At 39.3% G+C, this 23,771-nt stretch overlaps 1 protein-coding gene across 2 annotated transcripts in view; it reads left to right on the top strand.

Annotated features, from left to right (window-relative positions):
* Positions 1-23,771, top strand: part of epha4b (eph receptor A4b) — a 127,216-nt gene that overhangs the window by 23,495 nt on the left and 79,950 nt on the right. For both annotated transcript variants that reach the window (XM_084119060.1, XM_084119059.1), the window contains exon 3: positions 306-966. In XM_084119060.1, coding sequence (XP_083975186.1) covers positions 306-966 — 661 coding nt within the window. The remainder of the gene's footprint in view (positions 1-305; positions 967-23,771) is intronic.

Here is a 23,771-nt window from a genome sequence, read left to right as displayed (position 1 = left end):
ATGGCAAGAGATGATGGGAGACGAGTCCCTTACACATACTCTATCTATTGCTGCCTATGCAACTGGAGACATACACACTCACACAAACTAACTGAAGCATACTATGTGTTCCATAAGTGTACATGAAATAGAAATAATACATAACAAATATTTACACAATATACATGCAATATTTAAGCTCAGAGTTCAAGATTGGCAAACTTGCATCCTCATACAATATTCATACAGTTTTTTTCTGGGATTTTTTTTTTTTTTTTTTTGTGTGCACATTTTTGCAATCATAACAGTTGTTCTGTCTGTTGCAGTGGGAGGAAATCAGTGTGATGGATGAGAGGAACACCCCAATGCGCTCCTACCAGGTGTGTAATGTGATGGAGGCTAATCAGAACAACTGGCTACGCACGCGCCACATCCCACGAGATGGAGCGCAGCGCGTCTACATCGAGATTAAGTTCACCCTGCGTGACTGCAACAGTCTGCCTGGAGTTCCTGGCACCTGCAAAGAAACTTTCAATATGTACTACTACGAGTCCAACAACGCCAACCTGTGGTTCATCAAGGAGAGCCAGTACATAAAGATCGACACTATCGCAGCCGACGAGAGCTTCACGCAGACTGACGTGGGCGATCGCGTCATGAAACTAAACACAGAAGTCAGGGACATCAGTAACTTGAGCAAGAAGGGTTTCTACCTGGCTTTCCAAGATGTTGGAGCCTGCATTGCTTTGGTGTCCCTGAGGGTCTTCTATAAGAAGTGCCCTCTTGCCGTTCTGAACTTGGCCCAGTTTCCCGACACGGTGACAGGGGGAGATTCGGCTTTGGTGGAGGTTAGGGGATCTTGTGTGAATGACTCTGAGGAGTTTGAGGCGCCGAGGATGTACTGCAGTGGAGATGGCGGATGGCTGGTGCCCATTGGACGCTGTGTCTGCAAGCCGGGCTTCGAAGAGAACAAGGACTACTGTCAGCGTGAGTTTTCTATGCAGCTTATTGTACTCCTGTGTTGGCAACTTTAGATATACAGTGGTATTAAAAAGTATTTAGACACGTCTGTACTCTCAAGTTACACTTTAAGACGTAGGGATGCACACGGTAAATTGGGACACTTTTCCCAGTCATTTCAATGGCATTCCCCCTATTGTTTGGTTACTGGCCAATATTAAAGTTGTTTTTCTTTATTGGTCGATATTGGATATATTTAATTGTGCATGCTCATTCCTCCTATTTTACATTTAGATTTAATCTAAATCTCAAAATTAACACTAATAATTTAATAACACTGTTAAATGTAATCTTAAATGTTGCATATCTCAAAATGAATATCGGTTGTTGTTTTTTTATTTGTTTTTTTATTTTTTTATTTGTCAAAATAGTACAAATTCTAATATCTGCCATTTAACAGTTTTCAGCCATAACATGAAAATAATTTTCAGCTTTGGTCAAAATTTTAATATTAGTGCATCCCTATTAATAAGTTTAAATGTCATTGCATTCCATACAAAATATTCTGTAAACGATGCTAGGCCAAACATAGCTAACCTTTCTTTTCTTTTGCATTTAATTTAAGTGTATTCTAGGTCATTTTTATTGAATGTTTGAAGTCATCAAGTGTATGCAATCTTTCTTTTAAATTAAATGTACTTTCTTACAAAATGCAATGCCATTCATGTATTTTAAGTTTGGCTAAATTGTCCAAATACTTTTTAGGGCCACTGTATAACAAAACCCATGTTTTTTATGACTTTATTAGGGGATTTATTGGTTAATATGGCACATTCTGTAGTGATGAAATATCCACAATCTGTTTTTTTTAGCATTTGCAGTCCCTTTGTATGCTTAGTGAGTGTGTATGTGTGTGTTTGTGAGCAAATGCAAATAAGTTTGCAATGAAAGTAGCTGAGGGCTTCTGTGACTCATTCAGATTCACTCCGTGCCTTGTTTCCCTGAGTTGGGGAAGGTAGTTATGCTCCAGGATACAAATTATTGAGACATAGCATTCCATAGACTATCTGTTCTGTTTACTTGCTTTGCAAATCCATAGGCCTCCAGCAGACAGTCTTGCTTTAATTCAAGAGTGTGTGCGTTGGATTTTGGAGTTTGTAGAAGTTTTCTTCAAAGAAGTCTGTGCCAGCTGTTGAATCATTATTTTCAAATCTTTTTGCCTCATTTAAGTGTAATACTAGCTCAAACCCCAGATCTTCTTGATTTATTGAGTTTAATATTTAAACTATAAGGTACCAGTGGCCATATGTATATTCACAATAACGTTTTAAATTTTACACCTTTTTTTTAAACTAATATTACATATTTACATTCTTAATTTTCATTAAAACATAATTTTATTAAGCAAATTCATTATTCAAATGCTATATGCTACATTTTGGTATAGTGTAGAATAATGCATTTTTAGTTTTATATATATATATATATATATATATATATATATATATATATATATATATACAGTATATATATATATAAATAAATAAATAAATAAATAAATAAATAAATATGCATTGTTCTAAAATGTACCAAAATGTAGCCTATATATATATATATATATATATATAAGAATATATATATATATATATATATATATATATCTTATTTTTATTTATTTTTTGATCTGCTGGGATCAACCTTGCTTAAATTGCTCCTAATTCGTCTTATGTTATTCTTTTGCTGTTTTGATTTCTGCATAGCCTGCAAACACGTCAAAACATTAAAAAGTAAATATCTAGCAACCCACACAGCTCTCAAAGTTTCAAACCTCTTGTTGATTGAATTTGCAGCTCTTCTGCAAACTCCTACTGATCTTTATTTATTTGCATGTAGCATCATTATGCAGTGTACTTTCTTTTATCAACTTTGAGATTTCAGACGACTTTGGAAAGAGGAGTGGAAGTGAGTAAAGCATGACTTACACCTGTGTGAGTGTAATTGTGGGGATGTTGTTCTCTTTCTCTGTGCATTGGGCTGCTTGCTTCCTATCTCATGGTTGCTGAGTTGGTTCATGTTGTTTGCTAATGGACAGGCTAGAGCAACACAGAGGGACCTGCTGAGGAGCTAATGACAACACCTTCATGATGAAACGTTTACAGACTTCATACCGCTCGCAAGCAGATATCATCTCCATTTTTTTCTCCATTGATTTTATGCTTTTTTTTGCTCTGTTGCTATGAATTTTGTTTTAGTTAGCTTAGCTTATGCTAATTTAATGGTACTAATATCTACTTCCTGATGAATGAGAGTAGAATGGCATTTTGTTGTCACATGACCGCACTACACATCTTGTTTAATTCTGGAAGTGGCATCCAGTTAAACAGAAAACTAGTTATTTTTGTGTAAAAATATCCACTAATATATTTTGGACTTCCGATCAATCAAGAACAATTGATCAAGATTTTGATATTTGATCCAGATCATTCTAGAAATGTATGGTCAAATTGAGAACATTGAATTTTGGGATAAAGTATCCTACATAGTTTTTCTCTTATGGATATTTCAGAAATAACAATATTAGAGGTCAACTGATTCATCGGTTTTGCCGATATATCGGTACCGATAGTTGATTGGTGGAACTATCGTTATCGGCAAAAATCCACACCGATAGTTTTTCCGGGTTGCGTCCTGGAGCGGCTGAGAAGGTGCGCTGTCATTACACAGTATGAGCCCGTTCGGAACTACGGGAGCCCAGAGGAGAGCGTCGGCGAATGTTAAAGAGAAAACCGATTTTCATTCAAACAAATCGACGTAAACTACACATTCGAGTTAATCGATAAAATCGATTTATCGCCCAGCCCAAACCCAACTATATAATTACGAGAGAATGCAAAAGCATTGAAATATATTTTGTCCTCCCATTTCATATTATTTTTCTTTTAGGGGCTCCATAGAATCTGTTATCTCCTTTTCGAATTCGGAATTCGGCTTATGGCAACCATCCCTATTTGAAACCTTCCCTCCTTCTGATGCAGCAGGTCAAGGAATGGTCACTCTTTGCAAAATAATCTTATCAGAACATGCCAGTGTAATGAATTGCTTTCTACCGGTCAATTAACCTTATTCAAGACAAAGCTAGCTGTATCTTTTCCGGTTGAATCATTCAATCAATCATGGAAGAGGTCAGTGGAAAAGAGAAATAAGAACTCACAGAAAGGCCTTGCTAACAGAGCGCAAGACTCAATAAATAGAGATTGACCGTGTTGAGCTGTTTCTCAGTGTGGTGGTCCACATCAGGCCGGCATGACGAAATGGCTAATCATGGAGGTCTATTGGCAGCGCAAGGCCAGAGGTCTCCTAATATATGGCCTTATCCTTCATCTCAGGCAGTGAATTATAGCTGGATGTGTGTGGTATGTGTAAGCACAGGCTTTTTTCTTTTTTTTTCACCATAGTAACTGCATTACACATCAGGCCGGCAGATGGCTTTTCATATTTAATACATGAGTTATCCCTGTAAGCTCTGATTATATTGAGGATTTGTGAATGATCCTCCATCTGTATTAAGCTGGCAGACTCTCTAGAAATGGTTTCTGCTATTAGTACAATAGCTGCCTTGGAGACCACGCGGTTGTTTAATCGACAGGTAGACAACTCACAGATATTGGAAAGCTTAGCATGGGATTAGGAATCACGGAACTATTGCTTTGTGCCGTAGGCCACTTTTGGTTAGCGTGGAGCCTTATCGTTGTGGTGGGAGATGATCGACCACGATAGAACAGCATAATTAGAAATTCAGATCCTTTTTCAGTACCGGGAAAAAAAAAAGATGTTTCATTGCAACAACATTTAAGGCTTTAGTTCACTAAGGCCTTGTCCACACTAATATGTTTTTGTTTGAAAACGCATCTTTTTCTCTCCGTATTGGCTTTTATCCACACTGAAACTGCGTTTTTGTCTTGCAAAAATTGAGCCTTTTGAAAATGCTTTCCCAAGTGGATAAATTTGAAAATGCTGTTTATGAATTATAGTGTGGACTTTGAAAACTGAGGTATTTGAAAACGTTGACGCATTGTTAGTCATAACCAGATGCGTATTGAGCTATGTTTATACCGCTATTGTGCCTGTTATGTGCTATTCACTTTCACACTGTTGCTAAAGATGTTACTAAATACACTAAATACGTATAATGTTAAAAAAGGTTTCTATTTCAGTCTTGTCATCAATGAATCCTGAAAAAAAAGCTTTCATGAATTCCACGAAAAATATTAAGCTAATATTTGAGCATATTAGAATGATTTCTGAAGGATCATGTGACATTAAAGACTGGACTAATGGCTGCTGAAATTTCAGTCTTTTTGCTTTTTATGAAGCTTTTTTTCTTGCACTTGAAAGCCCTTTGTCACTTTTTACTTTCACTGTATGGAAAAGTGTGAGCATTCTGCTAACCATCTCCTTTTTTGTGCCACCGAAGAACGAAACTCATGCAGGTTCGGAATGCCATTGAGGGTGCGTAAATGAAGACAGAGTTTTCATTTTCGGGTGAACTAAGCAATTAAGTATGTGGGCAAGGACGTTTAGAATATTTTGAGAATAGTGGGAGTGAAAGGACTTTTACTTTTCTCTGATGAAATTTCAAAGCAGAGTGAAATTCAGGGGTGAAAAAAAACCAGAACACTTCACAGTTTGTTGGTTGTGGGCCAAGGTGAAATGTGTATTCACCCAAACAGCAAGCTTTTCGAATGTTTTTGAGGCCTTGAGTGCTGGCTAAATTTGGAAACATTGCTTGACTAATGCCCGCATGGGCCGTTATGTTACCTCTTCTGTACCATTAGTAACTGAAAACGCAGTGAGCTGCTGATATTCTCAATGAGTCATTGGAAGCAAAAGGTGTTGGTTTCTCACACTTTCTCCAGTGTTTATGCCCTGGAGAGCTGAATCCACTCTCTCCTCTGAGCCAGCGCTCAGCAAACAAAAGGTCAGAGCCCTTGGAAAAGCGTGTCAGCTGCACTGAATAGCCTCCGCGGTGAAACTGTCAGCAGGCTAATGTATTAAAATGAGGCTTTTTTGCTTGTCTTCTTTATGCAAGGAAGGTGCTAATGGACTCATTAGCCGGGCCCGCTCTGCCTCTGAAATGGCAGCCAGTTCTAATTACTGACATTTTCCATAGTGCTGTTTTTGTAATATCCGTGTTTTTCTTCAGCTGTTCCATGGTCGAGTTTCGGTAATGGTCATCCCTCCTTCCCGACGCAGGCTCTAGCGACGCTCAGAGACCACTCAGGAGATGAAACTGCTGGTCCCTGTTTAAATATTCATAAGGACTCATGGATCCAACTGTCTCTGAGAAACGTGAATAAAAAGGCTAAGTGCTTTCATTTAAAAAAGGCAACAAATAATGGAAAATGATGACATTCAATTAGGCTTGGCTACATGCTGCCCGTCAACGCTTCTCATTTGGAAATCAGCAAGGAAGTCCATTTGAATGCTGATCATCAGCGTATGTTTGTTCAAGTCTGCGTTTTTTGACAGCCGTGCATAAATGTGTTTTAAAAGGTGCAAGCGTGTGTGTTTGGTTGAGCCGTGTTGTCCTCTGTGCAGGGTAGAGCGCTTGTACATTTCCATAGAGACCTCTGGATGTAGCACATTGCCTATATGGTTTTCTCAGATGATGCATACGGTATTGTTTATGAAATATTAATATCCTTGTAGCCATGTATTTTTTTCATGCACTTTTGGGGTATAATGACATTTATCAGAAAGAAGGCATGTCTGTGTGTGACTGGTGAGTAGATTGTGATAATAGGGCACTGCTGCACTTTCAGCACCGCTATATCGAGCAAAACTACAGCGGACATCAAATTATACAGCCTCCTTTAGTTTCGGATGATTAAATAAAGATATAATGGTTTAAATCACTTATACTGTACTTAACATATCCTTTTGTATTAAAGGAACACCCAAAAATTAAAATGTAGCCATTATTACCTCACCCTCATATTAGTTCAAACCTGTATAACTAAAAATGTTAGCGTTTTATGAAAAAAATTATATATTGGTCACTTATTTTCTATTAACTTACGATAAATCAAGACTAGAGCTTTCAAGCTGCAAAAAGCATCATAAAATAGTCAGTAAGATGCAATAGCCTATTCAAAATCTTCTGAAGTTTAAGCCGTTATTTAATGATAATCTTTTCCTCATGCGAACTGTGACTGGATGATTGAGTCGAGTTGAACTCAAGGACTGAATCAGTTGGATTTGTGAACTAAATCAACTGATTCATTAAAAGACTTTGTTCACAGTTCACAAGTAGCCAAGTATCATAGAATTTCAATAAATAATGACTTTCATTATAAATTTAAGGTGTTTTTTGTCAATATTGAAGCTTGAAAGCCTCAGTCCTCATTCACTTTCATTATATTAAAAGAGTAGACAGAATATTGTTTGAAAATTCATTCTTTTTTTCACAGAAAAGAGGATTTTAAATGGGTGATTTTGAATGATATGAGGTTGAGTAAATAATGACAGAATTAAAATGCTTCGGTGAACTTTCCATTTAAATAGATGTTATGAGAATCTGTCAGCACTTTCACCAGGAATGTAAGACAGCAGGTCATCATTTACTAACTCCCAACTTAACACACAACTTGTGCTGTTTCTATTATTGATTCCTTAATGTATATTTAATGCTGGATCGGATGTGGAATTTGGTGATTTGAATTGGCTGAAATGTACTAAGATGCACTTAATGAGTTTACTGTAAAACTATCATCAATCTTACCAGAACGGCCCATCTCCTGAAGCTCAGATGAGTTCTTGTTTTTGTTTTTCTTCTTTTCTTTGTGCTTCAACCTGATGTGTGACTTTTTTTTCCTACATGGCATTATGAAATGGGCCGGCCCATAACCTTCACACCCTTGTAGGTAATTAACATGCTCTGGCTGTGTCTTCAGTCTCATGAGAGCTCTCATTAGCACAGTCCTCTTTCAGTGGGCTTCATTCACAGCGTTGGGAGTCCATCTGATAAGAGCGTATGTTCTCAGATCAGTTATTGTGTTGCTGCTGGCTGCTCTTATCAGCAATGAATAAGGCTATTACCGTGTTTAGTGTTTAGGATGGGTAGACAGGGCTTATTTCTTTTGAGCTCTCATTTCCTACATGAATAGAAGAGTGGTCATTTCTCTTTGCATATACCATGTTGAAGGTAGTCTCAAAGAGCCAGACTTCTGAATATCAACAAAGTCTGGGCCATTTATTAGTACTGTACTGTTTATCAGCTGATTTTTAATTGAAAATGAATTTGTATTAGTTGATATTGAATATTTAATTGTGCAATCTTATTTCCCCTATTTTTACATTTTGATCTAATAATGTACTACTAACACTGTTAAATGTATTAATCTTAGCAACATGAATATATCCATTTTTCATACTGTCCATTATAATGTTATGATGCCTAAATTCACTTGTAGCATTTAAAATGATAGTTTTTAGTGTTTTATTTTTAATTCAACTAATTTATTGTCAAAATAGTATACTTTTAAGATCTGTTGTTTATTGATTATCAGCCATAACATAAAAAAAAAAAAAAAAAAGAAAAGCCATATTGTTGGTGTCATGATTCTCGTAGAAGCAGAGACGGTAGTCGGATCTAAATGCAGCAGTAGACTTTAATTGACTCAGAACAGGATAGACTCAGAACAGGCAACAGGTACATGCACACGAAACCTACATACAATAACTGACCAGGAACAAGAGAGCACACAGGGTTTAAATACACAGAGGGGATCAGGGAACGAGACACAGCTGGGGCAAATGAGAACAACGAGAGGGACCATACAAACTAGCAAGACAACACACCTGAAACAAGGGAACTAATGATTAAGCAAGCTAGGGATAATTGAACACAATAAGCACCGGCAAAGTCAAGGAGACTGAATGAAATAAAACAAAGTCCAAACACAAACAGAAACATGACAAACAAAACCTGGTCGTCACATAATTCCCCCCTTCCAGAAGGCGTGACCTCACGCCGTTCAAGACCAAGACGACAACCTGGGAGGGGCGGGTGGGCGTCCTGAAGTCCCAGACAGAGTAGCTAGAGACCATGGATTCCAGGACGACATCGGAGCGGGTGGCCACGGCAGGGCAGGTCGTGCGGGTGGCCACGGCGGGACACCCTTGGACGGGGACCAGAGCAAAGCAGACTCAAACGGAAGCCCTGTCGGCGCAAACTCAGACGGGAACCAGAGTGAAGCAGACTCAGACGGGGACCAGGGTGAAGCAGACTCAGAAGGGGGCCAAGACGTATGAAGCACAGAACTGGATGGAACCAGCAGCATAGAAAGTTTAGGCGACACAGGAAATTTAGGCGACACAGGAAGCTCAGACGTGTAAAGCCGTGCAAGGGTCCATGTAGGCGCCGACTCCATGGCCCCCTCAGGGTGCCTACTGCCCCCCCCCAAAAAATACTTGGGGAAATCCACGGAAGAAACCTCCGGGCTGTAAGCGGGCTCAAGAAAAGCCTCCCGGAGCTGAAGAGGCGGGGCCGGCAGGGCGAGAAACCGGAGAACGCCCTCCGGAACCAACTGGGCAGGGCTGGACTCAGACAACTGGGCAGGGCTGGACTCAGACAACTGGGCAGGGCTGGACTCAGACAACTGGGCAGGGCTGGACTCAGACAACTGGGCAGGGCTGGACTCAGACAACTGGGCAGGGCTGGACTCAGACAACTGGGCAGGGCTGGACTCAGACAACTGGGCAGGGCTGGACTCAGACAACTGGGCAGGGCTGGACTCAGACAACTGGGCAGGGCTGGACTCAGACAACTGGGCAGGGCTGGACTCAGACAACTGGGCAGGGCTGGACTCAGACAACTGGGCAGGGCTGGACTCAGACAACTGGGCAGGGCTGGACTCAGACAACTGGGCAGGGCTGGACTCAGACAACTGGGCAGGGCTGGACTCAGACAACTGGGCAGGGCTGGACTCAGACAACTGGGCAGGGCTGGACTCAGACAACTGGGCAATGCAGACGCGATGAGCAGAATCAGCGGGACCCTCTTGAAGCACTGGCTCAACAGAACTCACGTGAAACGCTAACTCGGCGGAGCACGTGGGAAGCACTGGTTCAATGAAGCCCACGTGAAGCACTTGTACCTCCTCCGCTAAGCCAACTGTAAACGACGAACCACTCATGGAAAGAGCCCACTCGATATACTGAATCAGAGTCCCGTTAGGCTCAGGCATCGACAAGTAGAGGGGCTCGGACAATCCTCCACGGAAAAACAGCATCAAACAGACCTCATCTAAAGGAGTCTGATAAGCCAGTTCCAGAAAGTCTGTCACGTAGTCCTCAATGGATTGATTCCCCTGACGGAGACACATGATCTCTGCTACAGGATGCATAACGGGGTCCTAGGAACTACCTGCTAGATCCATTGTAGTGGTCAGTTATTCTGTCATGATTCTCGTAGAAGCAGAGACGGTAGTCGGATCTAGATGCAGCAGTAGACTTTAATTGACTCAGAACAGGATAGACTCAGAACAGGATAGACTCAGAACAGGATAGACTCAGAACAGGATAGACTCAGAACAGGATAGACTCAGAACAGGATAGACTCAGAACAGGATAGACTCAGAACAGGATAGACTCAGAACAGGATAGACTCAGAACAGGATAGACTCAGAACAGGATAGACTCAGAACAGGATAGACTCAGAACAGGCAACAGGTACATGCACACGAAACCTACATACAATAACTGACCAGGAACAAGAGAGCACACAGGGTTTAAATACACAGAGGGGATCAGGGAACGAGACACAGCTGGGGCAAATGAGAACAACGAGAGGGACCATACAAACTAGCAAGACAACACACCTGAAACAAGGGAACTAATGATTAAGCAAGCTAGGGATAATTGAACACAATAAGCACCGGCAAAGTCAAGGAGACTGAATGAAATAAAACAAAGTCCAAACACAAACAGAAACATGACAAACAAAACCTGGTCGTCACAGTTGGCTTATCAGTAATGGCCATAATTTTTTATTTTGGTGACCAATATCTAATTTTCAAAGAACAAAAGAATAGAAAATGAAACGTTGTGATGCTAAAGGAGTAGGCTAAGACATATCTAAGATTCTGTGTAGGTCATTAATTAAATTAGCACAACAATAGCAAGCTTCAATTCAATGAAGTTCCAGCTGAAAGCTTTTCAGCAAGACTGTGTTGTACTGATTCAAATCTTTCCAGCCAGATTCCCAGAAATTTCATAAAACCAACCAGTCAGATTGAGGCTTGGTGTTTTGAAAAAAAGCTCTTGCATCAGATGATCGGTGAAACTACTTTGCAGGAAACCACAATGAGATGTTTTTAGCTGGGTAGATATTTATAATGAATGTTTTGGGCTGTTCCTGTGTACAATTTTTAGATTCTGTCAAATGTTGCTCGAGTTTGTTTCTATTTTGACACGAGGCTGTGTATTTATAAGATACAGTCAGTGTGTTATATGCAAACTTCCATGTTACCCAAGGTACTGATGTCGGATAGTGTCTCACTGATTAAACAGAATAACTGACTTGTACAAGTCCCTGTGCGCTGTGTAGATTTCAGCCATCCTTTCTTTCTCTCCAAGTAACCCTACACGTCCATGGCAAAAAATAACCTGATGTGTACTGTCACAGGGATTATATCATTATGAAATTGAGATTTGCTGTCAAAACACACCACTGGATACATATCCTCAATTGCACTCATTGCACACTGTTTTGGTTCTGTCTCTTCCTCTCTTTCTTTTTTCTATCACATGAGTTGTTTTTTTTCCCCTTCCATCTCTCTACCTGACCCCTGGAGGCCTGAAGCAGGCCATTCATGCTGTCTGCGTCTGCCACAACCAATTACAGTTCCAGCAGAGACCAGAGCAGCCCAGACACCTGTCATCTTCCACTCCTCTGTCCTGGAACGCAATATACTTTCTCTCTCCACTGACTCCCTCTGACTCCTCCTCTGTGACGTTAGCTGATCGCCTTCTACTTAGACTCTTTCATTCCTTCTCTTCAGTTGGCTTATCAAATTTCTCTCTGTTCCATTCTCATGCCCTTCAGTAAGTCCTGCTGTCCTGCACTCTTTTGAACACTACATCATGATTCATTTCGCGTGCAGGATCCAGGAAACTGAATGGTATCAGCGTGATGCTTAAAAACGGGTGAACAGGTTAGACCGGTGAACAGGTCATATTGTGATATCATCAAATCGTAATCTTTGTTTTTGATATGATTAAATGTGAAGCATGACAAACAGTAACTCTGCGTTCAGGTCATGTCAGCATAACCACATTTACAATATGTTTAATCTACCGGTGTGGAAACTCAGCATTTTATTTGAATCCTGATTCATCATGTTAGTGTCAGTTATGTTAGTGTCAATAATTATTTTATTTTTTTTAAATCATTGACAATAATGTGTGTTATAATACAATTTGGCTACACAATTTAGATTGTGGGCATAATTTTGTACTTTTCATAAAAAAAACAACCCAGGCTCATTGGAAAAACAGGCCTGTGGCGACACTTCTTCAAAAATGTGGCACTTTCAAAGTGAAATGTCCAGTGAGCACTATAAAAGCATGTTCAGTTTTATCTGAAACAGATTAATGTGAATCTGGTAGTGTTTTATTACTTTGGTTTGGCCACCTACACTGAACCCTAACCATTCCCAAGAGTGTTAACAAAAGCAAATGTGATCTAAAAACACATTTGCTAAAGCAACCATGCCATTTTAGTTTGCTTCTACATGGTCTTTGAGCTCTTTTATTGTGACTCTTATATTGTACGTGCAATGTTGTGGCCGGTGAGCTATTGAGCAAGTCTTCTATGGAGCTGGTTTTGTGATGCAAATGTCAAAATGTATTCGTTTACAAATGATTCACTATGTTAAAAGTGTTTAGAGGTCATAACATAGTATTGTGCAAGGAACTGGATAAAAATAAGTATTTATTAATCGATTAATCTGCCCCTGTAGTCATCATTTTGTGTGAAAAGGAATAAAAGTTGTTGCTGTTTTACTGCCCCCGTGTTCATTTCAAATGGAAACTGCAGTGATTGTATTAGTACGTTTTTTGAGTTTTGGGAAAATGTAGGTAGAGGCACGTCTTTCCAATGAGCTTGTGTTGAAAAAATAGCTATAAAACTAGTCACGTAACTGGTTGGCACTGGTTGCAAAAAGAGAGATGAAAAAGAAATATTCAATTCCCCAGTGCGCCCATCCATTTATTCAGATCAAAACCACTTGAACATGCGTCACTTCATATTTACGATTTCTGAACTCAAGTAGGCGTTTCCCTGGGTGATTTAGAGGCAGCATACACTGTTAAAAAAATAAAACAAATATAAAAAAGGAAATACTTCATGTGGTAACATCTAAAATGCTGTAACTAGCCAAAATATTATTTAATATGACTGAATCAACCTGATTACATTAGGTTACATCAGTAAAAAAACACATTTAACAGTCAGATTGGGAAGACTTTTTATAGTGTAATGCTCCTCTGAGAAGATCTCTTGGAAATGTAGTGTCCGAACATTTCTGGCTGGGTCCAGCAGCAGACACTGGGTCAGTTTGCTGTAGATTCCCTAGATCTTTCTGTGTCGTGACGGCAGAAAACAGATTCTGGCCGCTAGTGAAAGTGTGTCCTGGTTGAATTCCTGTGGGTCCCCCTTACAAGCGATTAAGACTAGGCTGATTTGATTTCACAGTAGGGAAAGTGGGTCATGGCTCTCAGTATTGAAAGAGCTGGTGAAACTGGTCAACCAGCATATTTTCAGTTGATTAATTGAAGAACTTCAAACCTGCTAGTTAAAAGTCTGGTGAGGACACCAGCATCCAAAGACACATGCTGTGTAACCATGTTGTTCTTTTCAGAAGGGAGGACAGACTAAGATTAATTCTCCAGCCTTTCCTATTTTTAGTGTCTCTGCTCTCTTTAGTGTATTTGTGACCCCAAAAAGTACTTGAACACTCTCTGGATGTCAAACATTAGTGGATTTATCCATAGTTAATGTGATGAACGACACCAGTGGTTTCTCTGCTTGGAGTTCTGTGTGAACTTCACGGGAACTGACTTCATACATCCACAAAAATCATAGTAGGTTAAAAGTCATAGAGATGGCTCAGAAAATAGTTAGTTCTGAGAAATACTATACAGTAGGTCTAGCATCATTTGGTTGCCAATTGTCATGTTAATTCAGTGACACTGACTGAATTTTTTAACAATTTAAAGGAGAACTCCGGTCAATTTTAACATTGAGCTAATTTTTTTGTACATTTGGAGTGCTGTCAGTACAGAGAACAACGACAAAAATCGGTGTTGCCTACACCGTGTTATCCTCTTTTTAAAATTTGCACCCTGTTGACTTCAATGGGGCAAGGTTTAAACCTGCTTTTAGCCTCTTAACATCCTTGATGTGTCATTACAAGTGCACAGGTCATGTGAGTGATTCCTTCAGAGTGAACACGGGTGAATCTGACTGCAGTAGATGTGAAAGAAATGAATAAAAATGAAGTTTATTCAGCCAGCGCTAGGGGTGTGACGAGACGCTTACTCCACGAGACGAGACGAGACACGAGATTGGGTTCACGAGAACGAGACAAGACGAGATTTTTACACAATTTTTAAGAAATCCTCAATGATGAAATATATGAATGGAAAATAGTCTTTTATTCAACTGAAAATCACAAAATGCAAAACAATTTATGTGCATTTTGAAATCAACTTGTAATGAATGTTATTTTACTTCTATTTTAATGAACTCTATGCAGTAAAGGACATGCAAACAATGCAAAATGTTTTGCTATAAACTCTACTTCTCCCTGTACGATTTCACATGAGAAATCTAACTCCTTTCCACAAATCGAACATAAAAAAATAAAACAGTATAAATAAAATAAATATAAATAACTGAAATAACACTTTAAGTGCAAACAGTAAGTGTGTATCCATAATCAAAGTACTGCTCTCTCAAAACTACAAGTTCAAACAGAAACAATTTTTTTCTTCAAGCATGAAAAAGAGATAAATTAACTAAGATAAGCCTAAGATATGGTCATGTTCTTTTTCAAGAATATAAGCATGTCGACGATTTCTGGCAGCAGTTGAGACCTTTGGGCAGTAACTAGGGCTGCACGATATGAGGAAAAGCTGCGATGTGCGATAACATTGTTTAATATTGCGATGTCGATATGATTTAAGCTATACTGTTCCCATGTATTAGTGCTTTAATAGGTTCTTTGCGTGATAGGTCAAATGTTTATTACCTGCCTGGTTCAGATTACACTATTTTAGCGCGATTTTGGCACGATCCGTTTCGTGGAGACTCATAAAGGACAACGGGCGTCGGGACGCAAGATTCGATCGTTTCATTTCGTATATAGTGTGTCATAGTGGGCGACAACGCGTCTGTGATGCTTCACGACATCACGACAGAAAGACTAGCATGTTTAATTTTAACGGTCCTCCACGACGGGTTGAGTGTGAGCGAGAGTGAGTGAGAGTGCGGTTACAGTGAGTGTGCGTGTGTGTGTGTGCGCGCGAGTGAGTGAGTGAGCGAGGGACAGTGAGTGTGTGTGTGTGATTGGCCCGGCACACAAATGATTTAAAAGTGGCAGGGGCATCTTCAATACAAATTTCACCCTCACGCTCCATCACGCTGACATCACAACAACTCACAAGACAATTTTTTTTTTTTTTTTTTTTTTTTTACTCACGAGACAAAGTTTCACCTCGACGAGAAATCTCGTCGCGTTTTAATCTCGCGAGATCTCGTAACACGAGATCTCGTCACACCCCTAGCCAGCGCTCATACCTGTATTTACATCCTGTTTTCGGTCGAAGTCCATAGTAATCGATTGTTGAGTTCACGCGCGTGATCATAGGTACTAAACCTATGCGCGTGAACTCGACAATCGATTACTATGGACTTCGACCGAAAACAGGCAACACAGATTTTTGTCGTTGTTCTCTGTACTGACAGCACTCCAAATGTACAAAAAAATGAGCTCAATGTTAAAATTGACCGGAGTTCTCCTTTAAAACAAGGAAAACATTTTGACGTGAACTGAATAAAACATATTTAAGATTCTGCACTATTTACTAATTATATAAAGTTATTACATGGCTTGGTTGAATTCTAATGTGGAATGCAGTCTGTTATTTCTTGATAACAGACCACTGCTTAGTATAACACACCGTTGCCATGAAAAACAGAGCGTTGCTATGGACGCAGGATTCTAACCGTAGAGACGGAACGGACTATTTTCTTTAGCGGAAGCAATACAATCATTTAAAATTAAATAAACTCCTTTTTTTGTGTCAAATTATTGATTTATTTGATAGGTAGCCATGTAATATGCGGGATAATGTAGAGCGAGGCGGTTGTTATAGCGAATACAACCCCGACAGGCTGATCAGGACCCCGACGCGAAGCGTCATTATCCCTTACTTATATAATATCATATACAAAATGATTATTTTAAATGTAAATATAACATGACATGACAAACATATATTTTACTACATTTTAGTTAGTAGCGTAGTCTATTAGATTACACATTTAATGTATTCAGACTATACTTATTAATTGTTATTTTTGACCAAACTTGTTTATAAAATAGATCTGAATTTGTTTTGTGCCACAAAATAACTAATAACTTCCTTTTTTATTTAATTATTTATTTTTTGAAAAAGAGGCAAAATATAGGCTAACATTTGATTTTCATTGGAAGTTCGTGGAATGAAATATCCAACAAATTGTCCATCATTTATTTTAAATGACCTTAAAAGGCCATCATTTATTTTAAAATGTCAAACAGTTTTATGGATTTTTCCCCCCTGCAAAGTATTACCAAAATTCTGTAACTGTCTTAAAAGTAATACAGAGGTCTATCAAATCTTTGTCTCAGATATGTGCTCTATGAAGTTTTGATTGAATCTCTCAAAGGGGAATGACTCTCTGTAGCTCATAAGAACAGACTTCATATTTTAAAAGAGAGCTCTGTGTGATATATGAACTCATGGTGATATATGAACATGTTAGAAGTTAAAACAGATGTTATGAAAGGTTTTTCTTTAGTCCTGCAAAACACATTTGAATCTTATGGGGGGCATTTTTAATCGTCTTTTGGTAGATTATGTTGTTCATATATCCCCTCTTCCTCTCACCAGTGTGTCCTGTCATATATCAGAGGAGGTGTGTGTGTGTGTGTGTTAAATCTGTATGTGTGGCAGTGTGGAGCAGCAGTCAGTCTAGACCCACCTGATCCCTGTTAAGTTCATCTGAAACAGCGGAGGATCTTTGAAGGTCAAGTGCTCCCTGAGCAGCTACATTATTCCTGAGCTCCCTCTCGCTCTTTCTTTCTTTCCTGTGGTAGAGGGTCAGTCAGAAGTCGGAGACCTCTCGCTGAAAGAGAGCTCTTGAAGCTCTGTGTGCGCATAGGGGCAATTTTACCTCATGCCAGATGTTTAGTAAGGGGGACTGATGGGTGATGTGGAACGACTCCTTGAATAACAATCTGAGGGCCGTTGCCAACCCCCCTTTGCTCACATCTTCACAAAGCTTCAGTGTTACTCGTTTCTGGAATCAAATACACAGCTGCACCTCATTTTCAGACTACATCACCCTCTCTTCCTCCTCCTCTTATTCTCTCAGACTCTGAGCAAGTGAAAATAACATTTATTCCCCAGTATTTCAAGTCTAGGGGGAAAAAAAAAAAACGACCAGAGAACGTGCATAGCAGTAAATGGATGTACAGTTGGAAAATCTAAGGTCCAAATGTGACCCTGGACCACAAAACCAGTCACATGGGTAAAAAAAAATTAAATTGAGATTTATACATCTCATGAAAGCTGAATACATAAGCTTTCCATTGATGTATGGTTTATTAGGACGGGACAATATCTGGCCTAGATACACATGAAAATCTGGAATCTGAGGGTGCAAAAAAATCTAAACATTGAGAAAATCGCCTTTAAAGTTGTCCATTTATGTTCGCGATTGTGCTGCATTCACTCACAAAAATAAATGTTTTATATATTTATGGTAGGAAATTTTAAAAATATCTTTATGGAACATGATCTTTACTTAATATTCTAATGATTTTTGGCATAAAAGAAAAATCAATAATTTTGACCCATAAAATGTATTGTTGGCTATTTCCACAAATATACCCGTACTGCTAGTGACTGGTTTTGTGATCCAGGGTCACAAATATAGATTGCCTTTTCCCCCACGGGACGATGCAGCCTTATAGTTGTGCAGAACACCACAGTAACATTCATGGCTCAATACATATTTTTGCTGTGATTCAGAGCTCATCTTTGCTTCAATGGTGTAATATTAAGGACTGTTGTGATCCAGTGATACACACACACACCAGTACCAAAATACAAATGATTTTTGTAAGGTCAACATGAAACGTTGGTTCCAGCCCATTTTACTTTCGTAATCTGATGTATTTTTAAGCGAAATGGGGGAAAAAAATGTAGCGCAGGACTTTTATTCATTGGTAATTGATTGGATTGTGAAACTGGACATTAGTTTTCGGTGGAGGAGATGAGAAAATAAGACAAAATCACCTGAAAAGGAAAGTTATTTCAGAGAAAGAGCCAGTACACTTTGATAGTTCAATTTTAGTGATGAATTAATCCGCAATAAAACCAGGCCCGTTGCATAAAAAAACGTATTGTTTGATATTGCAGAATTGTTGGATCTCTCTCTCTCTCTCTCTCTCTCTCTCTCTCTCTCTCTCTCTCTCTCTCTCTCTCTCTCTCTCTCTCTCTCTCTCTCTCTCTCTCTCTCTCTCTCTCTCTCTCTCTCTCTCTCTTTCTCTCTCTCTCTCTCTCTCAAATCTTTATCAAATCTCCAAATAAATATCCCTTTTTCTATACTGTGTACATTTATAATGTTGTGATTCCTAAATTCATTTTTAATTTATCTTAGAGGACATAAGGTTACATGTTACGCATGTTGGGAGCCAGCTGCCTTATTCCTGGAGGAAATGGAGAATTGACTCCTCTGATCCGTGGCGATAAATTCCAGATGTGTTTGAATGTTGTCAGACTGAAGGCCGTGCCCGCGTTGACCTCTGTGCTGACAACACCAATCACAGCCCTGAGAATTGGCGGCTCGCTGTACGAACGAGGCCCGCTGTGCTGCTATGTTATCAATAATGCAAAGGCTCCGGTGCTTCCGCCTGCAGTCTGTTTCTCTCATAACCCAATTTGCACCTCAGATCCCCACTTTGCCTTCCTGGAGGCTGCAGCCTTTTGTCCTCTGTGAAGTGTGGTTGCTCTCTGCCTGCGCCGACATCGTCGCTCTGGCACTTAAGTTCAAGGATGCACCGTATCACAAAAGAAAAGCTTACTTTAAGCCATACAGGCCAGGTTTTTCATCTTCCGTCATCTTCAAACCTTAATGTGTTTTAGTTTTTCTGTGCTTTTGAGTCTCTGATACTGCTGACATGTCTGTTATTAAATAGATTGTACTATAGTTCTGTTATCACTCCAACATCACATAATAACATGCTTGAACATTTTTGTGTGTGTTTTTTTTTTTTTTGTGTGTGTGTGGTCAAGGCAGAAGCAGAGCATGTGATATGAGATATGTGCATGTGTGATGTATTGGAGAGTGCAAGCAGGTGATAAGTATCGCTCTGAATTGATTAGTCTGTCAGAGGAGGTAAAGATCTGCACCTGCTTCATCAAGCAACGCTTCACCCTCATAGATTTATAACTGCCACCCACCCCCTCTGCCTGCCACCACACCGCAGGAAAACCGACTCAGCAACCCTGCTGGAAACAACGGTTTCCATGAGCATTTACTGAATGAGCAGTATAAGGTATATTTTTGTGTATGGCAGTACATTTTGTGTTTGGCTGGTCTCCTATTCGTGCAGGGCCAGACTTTTGTTCTAGACTTATGTTCTAGGCTACAACAATCGGCTTCCTAGACAAGAAGAGACCATCGAACTGGCATGCATATAGTCATATCTTTTTTTTTTTTTCAAGTTAATTTTAGTTACTTTATTTGATTTTAATGTGATATTTAGAGGTAGGTAATTCTGAATTCAGTGATATCACCTTAATAGACTGGTGCGACATAAATAGCCACATTTTTGTGAGTGATTGCACATTAGCGTAAACGCGTGTAGATTTTGTCAGCACCAAACTAATAGTATTCAAATGTTTTTTTTGTTTTTTTTTTATGTTTTTAAAAAAAGAAGTATTTTATGTTCAACAAGTCTGCATTTAATTGATCTAAAACACAGTAAAAACAAATACAATTCAGAAAAATTATCATTTAACTGTTTTCTGTTTTAATAAATGTTAAAATGTAATTTATTCCTGAGTTTTCTGAATCATTACTCCAGTCTTCAGTGTCACATGATCCTTCAGAAATCATTCTAATATGCTGATTTTGTGCTCAAGAAACATTTAGTCTTACCAATGTTGAATCAAGGTCTAGGGTCTATGAAACTACCATATAGGTTTCAAAACAGTCAATCCACAGACAAATGCACACAGCCTGCATAAAGTAGCGGTGCCTTTTCACGAGCCGTTGTGACTTCCGTAAATGTGATGTCAGAACTACTCAGTCACCGCATTCAGTCACAAAAAACACTGCCCACCGTCACGAAACTACATCATTGTACAGGTTTCTGAACAACATTAATATAAGAGAACAGTGGCTCATATTCAGAAACACCACAGCAATTAGTTCGATCTTAACCGTCTGTTCTGCATAGGCTATTTCACGAATGACTGCTTCGTCAGTCAGACACAGTTCAATGCCGGTTTTTCAAAGAAGCTTCTCCTCAAAGATGCTGCAGTCCCTACAGTTCATAGTTTTACAAGTTTACCTTGAGCGTCAATTGCAGCATGTTCTCACGTTCTGTGAGCATCCTTGCACATTTACCACAAGTACCTTCTACAGAAAAAGTTACATTGTAAAAGAAATTGTAGCCCGTCAACTTACTGTATCAGTAGGAAAGCAATAGTTAGCTTACTGCATTCGGTGTCTGTCTGCTAACGTTACATATTATAAAGCAGTTAAGTGTTTCAAAATCAGTGTATAACTAGCTATTAACGTACATATTTTGGGAGATTTAAATCGAATTTGACACAAAAAAAAGTCTGAGTTTGTTTACAGTTTAAATTAGCATTAATGTTAAATCTGGATGCAGCATTGATGTAATGGTAATTATAATACTCTTACAATAACGCCGAAAGTAAGGAGGTGGTTGTTTGTCTCCTGTCGTCACCGATTCGGGGTCTGAGTCTGGCTCGAACATATAAGGCCGGATAACATTTCCCTCAGCAATGTCCATCATTACAGGTGTTTTATTTACCTTACTTGTGAGCATCACCAAGCCACCGCAGGCTACCTATAGCATACATGACCCTAGTTATATGTGGTTGGCCTGGCCGTGCATCACTCAGAAAACAACAGGCCAATCAGAAGAGAGGCTCATGAATATTAATTAGACAGGCCAAAATCGACCTGTTCTCAGCAGAGCTCCTGAGAAAGGAGCTGTAAAAAATATATTGGGATGGTTTTTGGTACTTATACCGCAAATATATAATCTTAAGGACATCAAAACCTAAAATAAAACTTCAGAATGGTGTACAATATGGGACCTTTAATGCATCCTTGTTGAAGAAAAGTATTAATTTATATAAAAATAAAAAACATACTGACCAGTAGTGCATGTAACAATTTCTTCACAGATTTTAAACAAAATTCTGAACATATTTAATTTGATACCACTTATTTTGCCTGTTTTGAAGCTACATATTTTACAAATTCTGGCAAATCCAAGGATAAATTATTCCTCAAAAATGTAATTGTTAAGGACCGGTTGGTTGCCGTATATAAATCGCACAAACAAATGAGGATCAAATTGACAGTCTTTATTGACAAAATGCTCAGGAGAACAAATAAACAGCCAACATAACACAAATGAGAATGGGCAAAGAATAGAGGAGAAATCGGAGCTTAAATAATCAGGAGGACTAACAAGATAATTAACATAACAAGTGAATGGGATAACGAATCATCCATATTGGGAAACTGGGTCAGACGGCAGGGCATACAAGCAAACATGATAACATAGAAAACACAGAGCATACATGTTACAGTAGCAGCCTGGTGGCACGTACATTACTTTCCATGCAGACTGATTCTTGGAAGTTGCTTTTAGGCAGTCTGAATGGAGTTTGCGATCTTTGTGTGCAGTATGCATCATTTATGTAAATGCATATGCTAGTCAACCAGGTCTACCTGCAGCAATAAATCAAGCGTAGCGTTAGTTCTGGCAGGTCACGTTAGTCAAGCTCGCATCGGATGGCTCTTGGCTGATCCACGTCTAGGAGCTAATGTTTCTCAGGAGCTAATTATCCTCCTCCATCCCCAGCTCCTCCTCTCGTCCAGTCAGGATTTGGCATTCTGATTCCCCTTTGAATCGGACTAATTTCTAGAATTATGTTGTACATTACAATATTGACAATGATGTCTGCAATATATTCATGTTGGTTCTGTTCTGTTTACCCTGAGGGGGGTTATCGCTGCTCTCCCTGCTCTTATCCATGCTGGGCTGCATGGATGCGCAGGGAGTTCTTGCCCAGAACAGAACCATACCGTCAATCCAAACTGTATGCTAACTGTCAATCATCTTTGACGATAGTGGTCCTGACAGAACCAGATTAACCATTGTATTACTCATCTAAATTCAATAAGACCATCTTCAAACTGGTGTAAGCAGTTTTTGTTTTTCAGCAAGGAAATCATGTTATCTGAACGATCTTCTCACAACCCAATACCTTCTTACTAAGTCGAAAATATCACTAAACAGTGTGACATTTGGGGCCTGTGTGATGAAATTGAGCTTCACATGATGGAAAAGTTCCAAATGTTATAATCCAAGAGATTCACTATTGATCCCTGCAGGGAGATCCAGTTTTACGCCCTGGATGGGGAAAAAAAAGAAAAAAAAATCAATCCACGAAAACCTTTGTTAAATATCACCAAGCCAGCAGTTGTAACCAAAGCATCTAATGTCCTAAATCTAATGTACCCTTTTACTTCATTAGCACAAAAATAACAGTTGTAATATCAAAGGGTGCTCTCTATCAGTACTCACTGCTAAGTGATTTGTGATCTCTGTAAACCGACCGCTGCGGGGGTTAGTATTAGCAGTTATTAGCGTACAGCATTTGAGAGGCGGTGAGCTAATCAGTGGTAATCGTAGCAGAGCAGTGTCTGTGTTCGCTGTTGCGATCTGTGCTCATACTGTGAGCAGAGTATGTTAGTTGTGCTGTTGAACAGCTTCATTACACCGAGCTGCGAGTTGGACATCGCTGTGCTAATAATAGAGAGCGGTTTTCTGCGCCTGCCTTTGATCATGTCGTCGGCCGAAGCATGCTATTACTGTTATTCTGTTACTCTACACGTGGGTTTTGCTTCACCTCTTTTGGCATTTTATTGTTTTTCATAAACAGGGACATTTAGAAATGATTACTGGAAATGGTATAGAGACGTTAACTTAAGATCGCTTGGCTGTTGCCTGGCATTTTTTACCTCTCCTCAACTCTCACTGGTTTCTCACTAGCATGGGGGATGCATACAGTTAAATAACGGTGGGAAAGCAGCAGAAAAAGACTAAGTGTCTTACAGCCCGTCAGCACATCGTTGGTCTTCAAGCTACCTCCAGCCCCGTTTTATTTTAAGTTCATCTCTCTCAATAATTCATAACCTCTGTCCCAAGAGTGCACAGTAACAT

The sequence above is a fragment of the Abramis brama genome (assembly GCF_963993115.1).
Source record: "Abramis brama genome assembly, chromosome: 7".
Classification (NCBI taxonomy): Eukaryota; Metazoa; Chordata; class Actinopteri; order Cypriniformes; family Leuciscidae; genus Abramis; species Abramis brama.
Note: the sequence above shows the minus strand (reverse complement) of the source record. Positions and strands in the feature narration are given on the sequence as shown.